This window comes from Epinephelus moara, chromosome 22, assembly GCF_006386435.1.
Source record: "Epinephelus moara isolate mb chromosome 22, YSFRI_EMoa_1.0, whole genome shotgun sequence".
NCBI lineage: Eukaryota > Metazoa > Chordata > Actinopteri > Perciformes > Serranidae > Epinephelus > Epinephelus moara.
This window is the reverse complement of record NC_065527.1, coordinates 28,722,282-28,738,845: the sequence shown is the minus strand read 5'-3', so window position 1 is coordinate 28,738,845 and position 16,564 is coordinate 28,722,282. Positions and strand designations below refer to the sequence as shown.

Below are 16,564 nucleotides of genomic sequence, written 5' to 3'. Positions count from 1 at the left end.
TTTTTTTCCCCGTTAAAGGGTTTTTTTTGGGGAGTTTTTCCTTGTCCGCTGTGAGGGTCATAAGGACAGAGGGATGTTGTATGCTGTAAAGCCCTGTGAGGCAAATTGTGATTTGTGATATTGGGCTTTATAAATAAAATTGATTGATTGATTGATTTTTTGGGACAATGTTTCAAATAATTAACAATAAATTCTGCTATTTTTTTTTTAAAGATTATTTTTAGGGCTTTATACCTTCATGGATAGGATATGAAGCGTGTAGGGGGGAGAGAGGGAGGCTGCATGTCATACATACTGTACAACAAAGGGCCACAGGCCACCCCAAATTGTGCTAAATTTTGACTGTTTTGAGTTAGACTAGTCTTAATTAAACTATCGTTTAGTCGACAGGGAACATCCCTAGTCAGCACACCCCCAGTTTAGAGAAGCAGGCTTGAGTGCCACCACCACCCTTTCCATTGGGGCACTGAAGCCATTAATATCACTCCTTTCAAAGCTGTCAGAATCCATTGAGAAAAACAGTATTTTAATCTTGCTGAACTCGGGAGATGCTTTCTACTGAAGCCTCAATCGTCATTGGCATTTTAAGTGTCATTTAGGATTCACCAAAATCACACAATAACACAAAATAACTAACCAATCGAGACAGTGGTAGACCAGCAGCTCCCATGTTCAGTGACATTAAATTACTGTTTTTCTCAACAAAGTCTGGCTTTAAAGGCTTGATTTCTCTGTCAGAAATCACTCTCTGCTGGGAAAATATGCTCAATATAGTGTACACTTAAACTGATACTGATTTAATTAAAAGAGACATGTTTGAGGGGGCTAAAATATGTTTTGCTGCTGTCCCCCATCCACAGCAGTACACTGCTTAGCTTCCATGTCAGTGCTCCTGCCTGCTTCTCAGACTATGGGTTAGGGCTTCACACAGTCTCACTGCAAAAGATCCAAACTATCTCTTGGATGACATTTTGTTTCCAAAAGCCATTTTAGAGGAGTAAAAATAAACCTGTGCTCACAACTGTGTTGTAAAACCCACCTCTAAGTGCATAACTGTAACTGTGCATTAATTTAATCTAGTTTAATTACACGGTACATGTAAAATACCATCTAGGGACAATAGTTGAAAATTAGCAATAGCTATAAACTCTATGCAGCACATCAGTTTCATGCTCTGTATTGGGAATAAGTTACATTGCCTTGTCCCCATCAATAAATTTCAAATTCAAAATAATTAAACTTCATCTACAGTGTTTTGAAAACAACACACACACAACGTATGAATCAGCTGACCTGTGGTGTCTGACTTGCTGATGAGTCTCCATTGCTGGTCACACCAGCTGACGCTCTCTGCTCTTCTGTCACCAGGGGGAGGGAGAGGGAGGAGCGACACATGGAGGAGGGAGGAGAGGAAACAGTGGGGGCCTGGGTGGAGGCGGGGCTCGAAGCCATGGGTCCATTCTGGCTCTGTCCAGAGCTCTGATTGGCCTGCGGATGCACCTGAGAGACCTGAGCCAAGGGGGGAGCCTCCTGGGGCGACTGAAGCGTCTTTAGCCCCACCCCTCGGCCCACGACTCCACCCTCTCTGGAAGCGATGGACGCCACCATAGTGAGCAGGCTGGACGAGCTGCTGAGGACGGCGGCTCCTTCCTGGCAGCAGCTGCCGCGGGCCAGAGCCAGAGCCTGGGTGTTTCCCAGTGTGCTCTGCCTTGCCCCCACGATCTGAACGGGGATGTGTGGCGGCTGAGGGGGCTGGGCGGAGCTGCTGGTGGGCGGCGGGGCGGGCAGGATGGGAGGGGGGTTCCTAGAAGGCAGCTGGAGAGGCAGGCGAAGCCCCTGCAGAGTTTTGGGTTGGATGGGGATGGGTCCGTTGCCATGGCCAGATTTCTCTGTGCTGAGCGAGGTCTTCTGCAGAGGCTGCACCACCAAGGTCTGAGCGTTGACTGCGGGTTTGATGGTCGCCGTGCCGACAGGATAACCGTGGGCTTGGGATGCCGCACTGGACGTTAGGACCAGAGTGTGTGCTGCAGTGGGAGCTGTAGTTCCTGTGGTGAGAGTCCGCGTTCCGTGAAGTAGGAGCTGGGAGAGAGGGATGGAAGAAGTGGAGGACGTAGAGGAGGAGGCACCAGAGGAGGAGGACGGGTGGGCTTTGAGGTTGGTGGGTTGAGGGTACGTGGGGATTTTGATGTGGGGCGGCTGGCTTGGCTTAGTGGGGGACTGGGAGTTTGACTGGTGGGAGGGCTGGACCAGCGGGTAAGCAGCTGAAAAGACAGAAAAAATGATAATAATGACTAACCACCAAATATTGAGCATAGTTTTAGTTCAGGCAGGACACGAGGTCAAGCTCAGCTCACATCCCAGCTACATCAGCTGATCTCAAACAGCTCTTTCAACTGATGGAGCAGCTGATAGATGGAAGGGAGTCAGCTGATAGAGCACGATACCTTTATATGCAACCAATGGGGGAATCTCATTCAAGGCGCCCTATTTAAAATGCTCTGGCCTGCCTACTGTTGCTGCTTCCTCTGCAAGCTGCTTTGCAACCCGCCTCCACCCCAGCTCCTCCTTTTCATGTTGTGTCTTACTTATCAATGTCAATGTCAGTGGCATGTATAGGTCCCGTTTGTGTATCTGTGTGTATATTCTCCCTTGAGGATTAACAAAGTATATCTTCTTCTCCTTCTTTTCATCCACAGCATGTTCAACTTAAGTTTGATGAGCTTACGGAACTTTAGAGTTTTTAGAAGCGGTGATCTTAGTCTTCAGGAGGCATGGAAAGCACTTCATAACTGTTTGCCTTCTTTTAGATTTTTGTATAAAAAGTGTGGCCAGATGTGGTCAGGGATTGTTGCTGGAAGCTGCCTCTTGTTCTGGCTCTTTTTGCTTCATCATCATTGCATCATGGTCAAAAGACATGTGGTGCTTCTTTTTCTTCCAGCCAGCTGTCAACTACACTCAATTCCCACATGTAGAGCAGACGAGTTGTAGAGAAGGTATAAACGGCAATTGAAGCAAAGTAGAAGTGGTTTACTGGCTCAAAAATATACAGGAGTAAAGAGCAGAAGTACCATTTTAAAAAGGAATATGGTAAGTACTCATTCCTAAAAAATATTTTATGTTCATTTTACTTGTGTGCATTACTTAAAATGCATTACTACCAACTCCTGCATTAGTTCCATTATAGTGGAGAGGAGGCAGACGTCTCTACGGCCGATATCACACTCAGAGCTTTTATTTTAAAGAGCCGTTTCCTGCTGGAGAGTGAGTGAATAGCAGACAGATACTTAACAGAGACAGCAAACTAGCTTGATGACATGGCCAAACACAAGTATGATGCTGAATACTTTAAAACTTACTAATAAAACTGTGAACTAATGACAAAGGATGATTCTCGACCCTGTGGCTGGACCAGTTGGGAACCACTGATATAGCAAACCTATTAGCAAACAGAGGCAGTATTTAGGTTGCCTTTCCTTTGCTCCTTACCTGAGTCACTCCTCTCTGGGGCTTCAGTCTTCACACCAACGCCTTTGGGACTGGATACGCCTCGCATGGCTAGATTCTGCACCTGGACATAAAAAGGGAAGAAGAAAAAAGGGGTAATCTGTGGTGAGGAATCAGTTACACGAAAAAACACAAGGTTGGTACTCTCCCTAAATCATAAACCAGGCCCTTCACTACAACATCCTGTTCTGTTGCGTGATGCCACTGGGCCCAAAAGGACTTTTTCCCATAGACTTAGATTGGGAAAGAGACGTGTGTAAATCAGTGGATACATATATTTGAGTGTCACAGCCCCCACAGGATGACTATTGGGATTTTATCCTTTCAGTCCTTTAACATTCAGAAGTCACAAGACTAAATCATTTTATCCTCATTCAAGTTAACAGAGGGCTAAACCGGAAGTTAGCCGCTCAGCCAGAGGAAGTCTCTAGTGCACCTGCCACATAGGACCAGTGATGTGGACGATTCAGGTAATTTTACACCCAAGAAGTTGAACATTTTTTGCTTCATGTGCCACTGAGCAACTTTCATAGAAATGAACAGGGCCCTGCCTCCAACGCTGTATCCAGTTCTCCCCATAGTGTCATCAACACATTAATTACACAAACCTGGTCGTTATCTGATTGGCTGCTGGAAGTTGAAGTTGGCGTCACTTCCTGTTGCTGTTGCTGAGCCTGCGGCTGCTGGGTGACAGTTGCTACGGCAGCAGTTGCTGTGTTGCCAGGCATAAAGATGAGCTGGGAGGAGATGGGGGCCCTCAGGGAGCGGTTGACCTGCAGGACAACAGGACAGCCGATAAAAACTCACAGAAACTGAGCCAATAGTATAAGCTCGAGTATAAGATGGGTGTCGGCACGCTGGTGTGACCCTGACAGAGGACGCACATTTAATTAACTCATACTGCTTCTCATGAGTCTTCTTTATGGAGCTGCTATATACTATAATGCTAACTACCTCACATTTTGGCATGACGATGACCTGATGATGATTAAAAGTGATTCATGACAATGGTGCAAAGCTATGGTGAAACTTACCCTCAGGTACATTTGTCCCTGCCCGCCTGCCGTCCCACTCAGCAGCACTGACTGGCTGATTGTGGACGTTGCCGGGGCGCCAATAGGACGGCTGCTGGTTGAGGATCCCGATCCAGATGTTACACTGGCCTGTCAAATGATAATGAGTGACTTTAATGTGGAGAATTTATGCATTTTTTATCCACTACTTAAAAAGGCTTCAATCAGGAGAAAACGTTTCAGTGATACCAAGTTTTCTTGGCTCTGTAAGTGACATAGAGCAAAATGAGAACATACAGCTGTGGTGCTGGTGGTTTGAGAGGAGCTGCTGCTGGAAGGACTCGACTGACGACTCGCAGCCAGAGTAGCCTGGGAGGAAGAGGAAGAGAGGAGATATAGGTTTCAGTCTACTCCAAACAAAATCAAAAGTGGGATGTTTGCAGAGACTGTTGAATGAATCATTGTGAGTCCAATATACTGAGAACAACTCCAAGCTGCTGGAGGAGCTTATGAGCTGAGGTGCAAGCAATCAGTTAGTAGTGCACTGCTGTAATCGCAGCCAAACGTGGCTCTGTGTTTTGGGCCAAACATCCCGTTTTGACTGTGGGAACAAAGCAAATATGCTTTTTTTTGTGTGCAAACTGTCAACCTGGTTTATACGGCTGCACACAACAAATCAGGCGTGGCTTAAAATTTTTGGGGGAGTGGAAGTGGAGACAACTATAGAAAGCCAATATCTCCATCTCAGCAACTATTTGTGTTTAGTATATCTGTTTATGCTGGCTTAAAAGATGTCTAGAATTCCTTTTGATTATAATTACAGTATCTTTACTGCCACAAAAGACACACATGCAGGAACACAAACAAAGTGAGCGCTCTCCTTTGTAAAGTAGTACACATAAGCTATTGATATATATACTCTTTCTTTTAGTGATGGCCAAATGAAGCCTCATGAAGCATTTTCTTTATTTTATGAGCCCACTAGATGGCACTCTTGGTTTAAAGAGAGAGGCTCAAAGAATGGCAATTCAATGTGCTTTCAACCTTTTGTTGAAAAAGAGCGCCATCTAGTGGGCTTACAAAATAAAGAAAATGCTTCACGAGGCTTCATTTGGCCATCACTACTTTCTTTTACTCACTTTAATATTAATGATAGAAAGAGAATATATTAATCGTTCCCTTGGACTGAGCGGTTTTGGGCTACTCCTATAAAGTTACTATGATTTACTATATACTTCCTTGTATATATTAAAAGGGTGTTGAAAATATTCAAAATATATATTTTATATTCCGATGTCTGAATATTTTCAAAAAGTAAGAGTTGATTGCTCTTTGCAAGGGTGTACTTGCATTGTTATGCTATTATATCATCATTATATCAGTGGCATAAAATGGTCTTAAAATGACAATAACCATGTTTATCACAATTAAACCTTGCACAATATATCATCCAACTAAAGTAACTATTGATACAGGCCTAGTGATTGGCCACTGCAGTGTGACGTCTGGTTGCTTCTCCAAGAGAACACTGCTTCAACTTTTCACAGCAAACCACTGTGTGTTTTAGGAGCATCCCTTGAGACCCCACTGCCACAGCCTAGATGTTCTACCTATATTCACATCAATGGAAAAACTTGCATCTGATTTGGTGTGAATGCAGCCTTAGGATGTTGCCGTTTTATTTTGTTCCGTGATTCCTGATTTTTCCATTCATACTTTCTCTAAAAACAAATATGTCTCTGTCTTGCCTCATAAAAATGACTTGGCACAGTATTGTAAATATTTTACAGCGAAAATATAAATTATATAGCCTACACACACCTTTACCTGTTGCACAGCTGCTAGGTTCTGCAGCTGGGCGTTGTTGATCTGCTGCTGCAGCATCAGCTGCTGGAAGTACTGAGCTGCATTAGGCTGCCTCTGTAACGCCTGCAGGGCCTGGAGGGAGGAGGAGAGCAGACAAATGAGCAATCAAGTGGCAGCAAACAGAGAAAGAGATAAAGAAAAAAGATGAGAAAAGATGGAGAAAGAAGGACACGAGGAAGAGACAGAGAGGAGACAAGAAAGATGTACTGAACGATGATGACAGAGAAAGGGAGATGGAGACGATGACAGCACACAGCTAGAGGAGAAATGAGAAAAATGTGAAGACTTAGAAGAGAAAGGAAGTACAGTGCCATGAAAAATGAGAGGAGCGGAGTAAGAGAAACAGGGGCAGAGAGGGAGGGATGCAGAGTGTAAAGCCTCCTGCCAGCTGCCTGATGTATGAGCAGAGGCTCGTACTGTAATAAGTTGAGAGATGAAAGCGAGCGCGGCGGGCTGGATTAGTGTGTGCAGGGTGACAAAGACAGATGGCTGTGCAGGGTGACAGAAGCCTGGGAAAATAACACAGTGCCTCCATCAAACCAGCACAACTCAATCCCTCTCTTCACCACCCTGTTTCAGTCACTCTCCATCACCTTCTCTCCATCGGCTTACATATAAATCATAAAGTATGAAGACAAACAAGTGCATCCTTCTTTGCTTTACACCAAACAAAGCTCCTGTGAGAGATTATTACCTAAAACCACGCTAACCAGATTTTGCTATTAGAAATCAACAAATAAACTAATTTTCTTGTGACAAATCTATGTGAGCAGCCATTTTAAAAATCGAGACCTGTATCACATGGTTATGTGCGCACTGGTTCCCAGGCAGGCAGCTGACCTGTTGTCTTGTTCCATCTAGAATGTTGCAAATATCTTTTTTAACGTCCAGAAATATGAACTTTCATTTTTTTCATTTGTTAATAAACCTCAACTTCGCCTCTCAGCTTTGCTACTGGACCATCATCCTCTCGGTGAAAGAGACGCACGGTCAGGTGAGGGCAAAACATGGCATGGATCATTAAAAGTACATAGAAAAAAAAGGTTGAGGTTTACACAGACTTTTGTAGCGTCGGTTAGTGTAATTCTTTTTCACCAATCCTCAGGAAAACACAAAGAGCTGAATAACTGCGCAGCATTTAAAGGTGCAGTAAAACCAACCACAAAAACTGCAGTATCTACCCTGTAGGTAAAACAAGCAGATGCCACACCAGGGGCGGAGCAGAGGGGTGTCTTCTGGGGGACCGAAAGACACCGAAATTAAAAGAAAAACAAAACAGGGCACATTTATTGTTTTATGTGTTGTCAAAACTGTTATAGTTTCTTGGATTTAATGCCTTTGCTGTAAACTGTGAACTTGAGAGAATCTTTTAGGATAAACTATCACTCAATCACAGTCACGCAATGTAAATATAGAATAAATATTAGCACTGAGGGGCTTCAACCTTTTTGACACTGTTGTCAAAGAAAAAAAAACCCAATCAGGACAGTGTAAGCCTGTAAATGATAAACAAAGCATTTGACAGGTCACACACACACACACACACACACACACACACACACACACACACACACACACACACACACACCTACCTGCACCGCCTGTCTTTCATACAGAGACATGGAATTCATCGGAGAGGGGCGGGAGCTCGTCCCGGATGCAGCGCTCCCATTGGTGGAGGCCCCCTGCTGGTTCTGCTCTCCGTCCGTCTCCATGGCTGCTGAGGAGACAGAGGAGCCGTCCATCAGTCAAACACTGACACAAACACACACCACTGCAGTTTCTCTGTGAGAGCCCAGCTGATGAAAAACCAGCTGTCAGTGTTTCTGACAAACACTGCTCTTCACAGAGGGGAGACGCTGAGCAGCACTGACTCAATACCTCACTGTGGGGCTGATGTTAACACTGACTGATATACACCAGCCCTCCTGGTCCCACTGATATGAACACTTTGAGACTGATGTTTCCGTCTGACATCTAAATAATTCAGTGTCTTACAAACAACTGTTGTCTTATAGAAAAGACTATGCATGGTTACCCACTGCATATGAACAAGGAAATGATTTCAAATAAGAAGTTAAATTACAAATAAAAAGGAGAATCGAACAAAATAAAATCTCGGCAGGTTATAAAATGTCCATAACAATTTAACATAAGAATAAATGCACTGGAAAGCCATCAGTCATTTGTGGAAATAAGTGATGTGTGTGTGTAAATTCACATGAAACACACACAAAATGTCAATAAATCCAGGCATCTCTTAATATTCCCATAACTTCACAGACATTAATCAGGGGGATTCCAAATTCAAGTTGATCATTTACACTTGTAAGTTTTTATTTGTGTATCATGTCAACATTATCATGTCTACATTTGTCATTAGTGTTGGGACAGATTTGTCTCTATAATATCAAAGTATACTACAATTATACAGTAATGATTCAAACTAAGGTGAGGTGATGAGGTTTATTATAAGGGATTTTTTCCCAATATAGCCGTACAGGAATGTTCAGCTTGATACCAATATCAATATTTTAGAGTTCTGAAAATTTCTATGATATATTGTGTAACATTAGCTTTTTAGACACAAATAAATCCAAAAAAAAAATCTTTGACAATGATCTAAATATTTAATGAAGTACTGATGAATGAGACATTTTACAACAGAAAAAAAGAGGCTTGTCAGCATTGTGCAGAAAAAAAAACATGTAGCCTAATAACGACACTTTTTTGAAATTACCTCAAACATATGTCCAACATTTCTGTACTGGAGCTTGTGTTGCCAAAAATATCTATATATGGCTAAGTATCAATTCTGAATATTTGAAACGGCTGTATCAATACACCTGTATCAGCTGCACTTTCTCCCTCTCTCTCTTATTGTTAATGTTACTAAGGTCATTCTGCTCCTCTCTGCTACTAACCAAGAACAGAAAAGGTGTCATTGTTATGGATTTTTTAATAACAATTTAAATTTTTTACATCCTTAATGTCAATTTTTCTTTCCACTGTATGGAAAATGGTACTGAAAATCACCATTTTCAAAATTACTGTATCTGATTTAGACACTCCAGTATTGTGACAACACTACTAAGGCTGCAACTATTGATACTTTTTATTGTCAATTAATCTGTAAATTATTTTTTAAATTAATCAGTTTTTTTGGTCTATAAAATGTCAGTCAGTGTTTCCCAAAGCCCAAGATGATGTCCCTCAAATGTCTTGTTTTATCCACATCCCAAACATGTCCAGTTAGCTGTCTTAGAGCAGTAAAGAAAACAGAAGATAATCAAATTTAAGAAACTGGAATCAAAGAATTTTGACGTTTTTTCCTTAAAAAAATATTCATATGATTAATTGATCAGAATAGTTGGTGATTAACTGGTGTGACAATCGATTAATCACTGAGTTTTTGGCTGACATATACGCCAACATTGATATGTCTTTGATTAGTAAACATTAGCTGATAAATCAACCTTATGTATTTATTAAGTTTTTAAAACTGCACATGAACGCACCACAGCAGATGATAAAGCAGAGATAAAACCCTTTCCTTGCTCCCAGACGTCTGGAGTTACAATTGGATTTGAACAAGAACAAATACATTACATAATCAACCAAATAATCATATTTGTGGGCAATACTGACTTCAAACTTTGTCCTTCTTAATGCATCTTTTTCCCCTTAAAATCAGCACTTAAACCCCCAAACTACAGGTCCTACAGACTAGTTGCATCCTCTACTGTCTTTATCTGTCAGCTCTTTCAGATTTATTATTTTTACAAAAACATCTACAGAATTTTCTTTGTTTCTTCTTTATTATTTTATTCCTTCTGTCTAGTTTAACATGTGGACTATGGGCCTATTTAGATGTGGTGTATCAATTTAATGCCTGCAGCATCTTTATTACCCCCCTCCTCCAGACACACACACACACACACACACACACACACACACACACACACACACACACCATCCTGTCCCAGCTCTGCTAGCTTCAGCCTTCCTCTCCAGCAGCGAGCATCAGCACAGACACAGAGCTGCAGAGAGCTAACAGTTAGCTGCCCTCCATGTTTCAGACCAGTTACCACTGGATCCACCGGAGGCTACTCCTCCTAGCATCCCGTTAGCCGCTGCTGCTGTCTGGCTCGTTCGCGGAGCTCTCGGTCCGTGCTTACCGTCACCGGTCCGGGTTTCTCAGCCTCCTCCTGCACCGGCTGCAAAACGACTCCCGGCGGCTCACCGGCGGCTGGAGCTTCTTGTTGCTGCTCTTTTCTTTCGCCTTGCAGGACCGCAGCAGCAGCACCACCACCAGTGCTTTTACTGTTTTGCATAAATTTGCAGCTGATGGTGTTGTTGGAGGGCAACGCCTCCTTTTTCCTCTGCTCTGCCTTTTCCGGCGCGACGGGATGACGGAGCAGCAGGACGGAGAGAGGGGGATGCTCCTCGGTCCACTCAGGGCCGGACCGACACCGTTCTGGGACACAGTGCAGGACCTGAGAACCTCCTGCTCCCCAAATGTGCACAGACCTGTTTAAAATTTCATTTCATGTAGCCCAGTCATAAGATATTATCCCCTCTCTTGTTGAAGTGCCACCACATTTCAACATGGGCAGGCTGATTCATTCACAGCATGAGTCCTGCTGAGCTGAGACTTGTGAATGTGTCAAACCTTTGGGTTTTGATACTTCTTGCAAAGTAGCTATATATGGTGTCAATTTTTCTCTTACACTACATTATAACACATGCATATTTAGTTCTAATATCATTACAATCAATACATTTTCAAATTGTTACTTATGTCATCTTAGTGCTGGGTTTGCTCATATCTATCTTAAGGACAGCTTGACTGCAAAATCATAACTGCTTAACAACTTAAACCAAGCTCACAGGTGCACTCCTGCAATCTAATAAACTTGTGCGCTTTGTGAGAGGTGGATTAAAACATTTGATGTTGCAGAGGCAGAGATATTCAGACTGTTAGGATCTATAAGGGCCACATAGGGCTGAGCCGAATACTCCGATGAAAGGAGTATCTGGCACAGATAATGTACCTTCTATGACTATTTATACAAGTGAAATGTTTCAATATCTGTATTCATGACGAGGGAAAATCCTCATTCAAGTAGCTGGGTTGATCTCTGAGTCTTATGATCAAACATAATCTGGAGCCTAATTCTGAGATTGATTTGTGCACCATTTTTGAATGAATAATAAATATAGATTGAGCCATATGAATCCAGGCTTAAAATGTCAACTTCCAGTTAGGACACATCCTTTTTCGATTTAAACCCCACCCACTTCCAGTTTAAACCCAGCCCATTCTGAGTGCAGCTTCAGATTCAGATAATTAAATTGGTTGAACAGATACAAATACAGCTACAGATAATGGTGCACCCACTCATCCTTAGTGCCACACTCCCAGACAGCTCTGTGTCCTACACTTCCCATAATGCAACCTCATAGTCTTTTGTTGGACTAAATATGCATATTTCAAACTCCATACTTCCAGTTAGTAAAGCAGACATACAAATGTGTGGTCTTCAGGCTTATATCATTGGGTAATTTAAGTATTTTTCAACCTGGACCTTATTTTCCAGTGTTTTATCGTCTAAGTTATGAATGGGAACAACAATTTTTGAAACTAGTCCAGAATTGAGCAAGAGCGCTGCAGCTAGAGGCTTCAATGTAACCACTCAAGGGCATATTTGCACTATCACTTTATGTCCACTAAGGGGCCATACATATGCTACGTCTAACCGCCTGGAAAATGCGAGGTCAGGTGCTATAGGTGCTACTCTTTTGCCTTTTCTGTGCCAGCTTTCAAGATTGCGGTGGCAGGTTGCATCTGAGGTTAGTGATGGCCAAATGAAGTCTCATGAAGCATTTTCTTTATTTTATGAGCCCACTAGATGGCGCTCTTGGTTTAAAGAGAGAGACTCAAAGAATGGCAATTCAATGTGCTTTCAACCTTTTGTTGAAAAAGAGCGCCATCTAGTGGGCTTACAAAATAAAGAAAATGCTTCACGAGGCTTCATTTGGCCATCACTACTTTCTTTTACTCACTTTAATATTAATGATAGAAAGAGACTATATTAATCGTTCCCTTGGACTGAGCGGTTTTGGGCTACTCCTATAAAGTTACTATGATTTAATATATACTTGTATTGTGTGCTTTCAACTTTTTGTTAAAGAAAAAGCACCATCTAGTGGGCTCATAAAATAAAGAAAATGCTTCATGAGGCTTCATTTGGCCATCACTATCTGAAGTTACTAAGCAACCTCAACAAGCACCGTATCGTAGCCTATTTTCCTGAAAGCGCTGTTTGTGTGTAGGCCTATTGTCTGCAGAACAGATGAGAAGCTCTGGCAGCCCTGCACTAAAATGATCGACCTCCTCCCCATATTTATCACAGACTGATATTTCCAGAAGAAGGGAAAGATATCTGTCAGCAATTGGTTGGTCCTTGTCAAATGACATGTGGTGCTTGCTGCTGTGTTCCACAAGTTAAACTCAGTTTATCTAATTGAGCAGCCATCGCACTCAGGAACACATGCATGCCGCTCTGATGTTTGAGTGTCTGCTGTGCATCTACATTGAAAAGAACAAATTTGAGGGCGCAAAAAACCCAGTGTGTATACAGCCCCTATTTGTGCTTTGGGGCTATTTCTGGTTAAACAAAAGAGATATTACTCTTTAACAAAAAGGTCAATGTAGGAATAATTTCCATTAGTTATCAGACACAATAGCAATCTGAACCTGTCAGTAGCAAAAACAAGCACTTTTAGTGGTTGTACTTTGATGGTGCAAACATTAGTGATGGCCAAATGAAGGCTCATGAAGCATTTTCTTTATTTTATAAGCCCACTAGATGGCGCTTCTTTTCAACAAAAGATTGAAAATATGTTGAATTGCCATTCCTTGAGCCTCCCTTTTTAAACCAAGAGCGCCATCTATTGGGCTCATAAAATAAAGAAAATGCTTCATGAGGCTTCATTTGGCCATCACTAGTAAAAATGCCCTTAATGATTACCGTGCAGCCTGTTGCACGGCTGCTGGCTGCAGCGATCTTAATCAGTACCTGACCAATTTCCAAAATTGTTGTTCCCATTGGTCAGTTGGACACAAAAACATAGGAAAATAGGTTGAAAAATACCAAAGCTACCCTTTAAAACAAAAAAACTCTTTCACAGCCACAGCAACATTTTACAACAGTTTTGTTCTGACAAGTACGCTGATCTTGACACGTAAAATACAAAGCTCATAGTACCACTGTGTATAATGTACAGTATATTTATATCAAGATCACTGATGTTTCACTCATACTCAAATGCACCAAAGCTCAAACACATAAAATCCAAGAATGAAGTAAAAGGAATACTGTTATTACACGTTCACACCATGTCTCATTACATGATGAATATTTTATTTAACAACATGTACAATACAAACACAAGTGAAACAAAAAACAGTTGGGGTGCATCACCGGCGTGGCACAGAGAAATGTCAAAAAGCCTGACTATTCTTACTGAAGCTACAGTGTCATCTGCTCAGCTCATTTCCGTCACATTACAGAAACTAAAGCTACAGTTAAAGGGACATTTCACCCCCCCAAAAAAATCTAAAATACATAACAACCTTCTTACTTGTAGTGCTGTTTATCAATCTAGATTCATAAAGCACTACAGGTAAGATAAAAATATCTAAATTGATTTTGGGGTGAACTGTCCCTTTAACAGATTCAATCAAATCCCTACACATCCTGTAAGTATCACTTAATGAAGATTTATCTGAGTCATTGGCTGCTATCAAAACAGCAAAGCATACAGACAATGGCTGTGTGTGTCTGAAATCACTTCAGTAACACACTATAAATAATGTGTCTGTGAATGTGTGAGGTGCAGAGAGGCACAAATAGCTTACAGTACATGATACTCAAGCATACAGCACAGTCAGTACATTTATTTACACAGTTGTAACACACAGATCAGGACCAAACAAACAAGCAAAACAAAGATCACAGCAGCTAAAGCATGTTGATTCAAGTCTGTCACACTACATGGTTCGTTTTAGAGGTGGTTTATTATGACGTATCTGGTAATCAATGATGATGCTTTTGTTACAATAAGCAAGTGGAATATACCATATTTGGAATTTACTCCTTGGCTCTTGACAATGTTGGCAGCAGCCACCATCGAAATGTGATCATAGACATGAATTGTTATAAGAAAAGAAAACAACGACCATATGGTGGCAAAAAAATGAGAAAAGTCAACTACTATCAACATCTCTGAGTATAAATCTGAATAGGCACACAGATAAAAGTACACGACTGTGATTGAATGATGACAAATACATGAGGTGAAAATGAAAGAGAGGAGGCAGTCAGTGACTTATGTCCACACACAGAAGGAACTAAATTTGCCACTACGAAAGAGTAAAGAGACGTTCAGCTAAATCAGCTCCTCTCTTCAACAAAACATGTGCACCCCGAAAGAAAAATAATCCACACACGCATGACCGTGCAAGTCAACATATAAACAGTACTCTTTTAAAAAATACATATTTACAGATGAATACTTATACTCTCCTGTGCCTGTACAGTGGAGCATTTTGAGTTCATACATGTGCATAAAGTGATTGGCTATGGTTAGGAGCAGTGTGCACCTGGATCCACTGTTTGATTCAAATCCTTTCATGTACTTTTGTGATTCGCTGATTCAGCCATTTCTCAGAGTGCAGCCACACCACACAAGTTTGCTTCAAATCCAGAGCATTTGTTTTGTTAGTTCACTTTATAAGGCCGGGTGAAAAACAATACAGTTTGGGATTTTTAGCTGCAACCAGCAGCTCTATAGCTCCCTGTGTTGGTTATTGGACAGTCCACAAAAATTTCCCCACCACCAAGTGTGTGTGTGAAGGTGTGTGTTAGTGTTGGCCAATTGGCCAAAAGGGGGCATGGTTATGGGGAGATGCATGCGTGTATGTGGTAACAGCCATTGCAAATTTGCACTTCTTTGGATTTGTCTTGACCAGCCCGAAGTGCTAAAATATCAACATGCTTCCACAGAAATATGTGAAATGACCACAACCCATTAATGCCAAATTACGTTTGGTGGGAGGGTTTTGGTTCCGGCACCAGAAGTACTTGGTTAGGTTTAGTAAATGATCTTCTTTTCATTTAAAATAACTACGTTTGTTACGTACGGGACGCAAGTTAGTCAAAAGTGATGTACGTACATAAAGTGACCTAAGTACGTAAAGTGATGTACGTAAAGTGATGTTCGTAAAGTGACGTATGTAACGTGACATAACTTTGTAAAGGACTAAAGTGTATAAGGTTAAGTGTTAACCATTAGTTTCACACTGGACACAAACAGTGATCTCCAGGGTGAAAGTTCTGTGTTTGTTTGCCCCAGTACCGGAGCTCACCTATCCCCATGTCCATGCATGCACGTGCACAGTAAAGTTAGCCTTTTCAAAGGTTATGTAAGCACTACTCATACAGTGGCAAGTTTACATACATTAGTCGACTATACAACCCCTGATTCATAAATGGGCAGTGTCACCTAAAAACAATGGTTTGAACCAGAGAAAACAAGCTGTAGGTGTGATTGCACCCTCATGTTGGCCACAGACCTGCACCTTGAACTAAAACTTTTAACTTGGTATTAATGTGGTACCCCAAACAAATCCCTCCTGGTCAAAAGAGACATTTCGGCTCTTTTTAGCACTTTTAAAACATCATATTAAACATAATCTGTTTCTTCACTTTTACCTCTGAGACACCTTAATATCACCTCGGAGAGAAAGGGTAGCGATGAATACAGATCTCTGGAGGTACCTGAAGTTGCGATATCACAAGACGCAAACCCGACTGGGCAGGCTGAGTAATAGAAAGCATTTTAAATCCATACTAGACTCAGGTTTGGTAAAGTTCAGTGTTAGTGCCCTACAGCAGGAGCAGTGTTAATAGAAGGACAGAAGCAGGACCTTGCAGGAGAGGTTGAATACAACACTGAACACTACCATGAGAGGAGTGTACCACGCACCTCCCCCAGTGCAAACACAGCACGTCACTATCATCCACAAATACAGCAATACACAACGAAGCCATGACTCCGACCATAATCTATCCTCTTACTGTAAGAAATATTCATCTTAACAAGCCCCTTATCAT

At 41.8% G+C, this 16,564-nt stretch overlaps 1 protein-coding gene across 5 annotated transcripts in view; it reads right to left on the bottom strand.

The window, feature by feature from the left end:
• The window catches only part of LOC126384277 (polyhomeotic-like protein 1), a 22,311-nt gene extending 11,594 nt beyond the window's left edge, over positions 1-10,717 (bottom strand). For 2 of the 5 annotated variants that reach the window (XM_050035237.1, XM_050035240.1), the window contains exons 1-8: positions 10,562-10,717; positions 7,976-8,103; positions 6,339-6,455; positions 4,815-4,886; positions 4,539-4,667; positions 4,113-4,277; positions 3,487-3,568; positions 1,294-2,261 (exon numbers count right to left, since the gene is read on the bottom strand). In XM_050035237.1, the coding sequence (XP_049891194.1) occupies positions 1,294-2,261; positions 3,487-3,568; positions 4,113-4,277; positions 4,539-4,667; positions 4,815-4,886; positions 6,339-6,455; positions 7,976-8,098 (1,656 nt within the window). In that variant the 5' untranslated portion in view covers positions 8,099-8,103; positions 10,562-10,717. The remainder of the gene's footprint in view (positions 1-1,293; positions 2,262-3,486; positions 3,569-4,112; positions 4,278-4,538; positions 4,668-4,814; positions 4,887-6,338; positions 6,456-7,975; positions 8,104-10,561) is intronic. The other 3 variants (XM_050035239.1, XM_050035241.1, XM_050035238.1) reach the window with 2 other exon arrangements.
• Between the last annotated feature and the right edge of the window lie 5,847 nt (positions 10,718-16,564).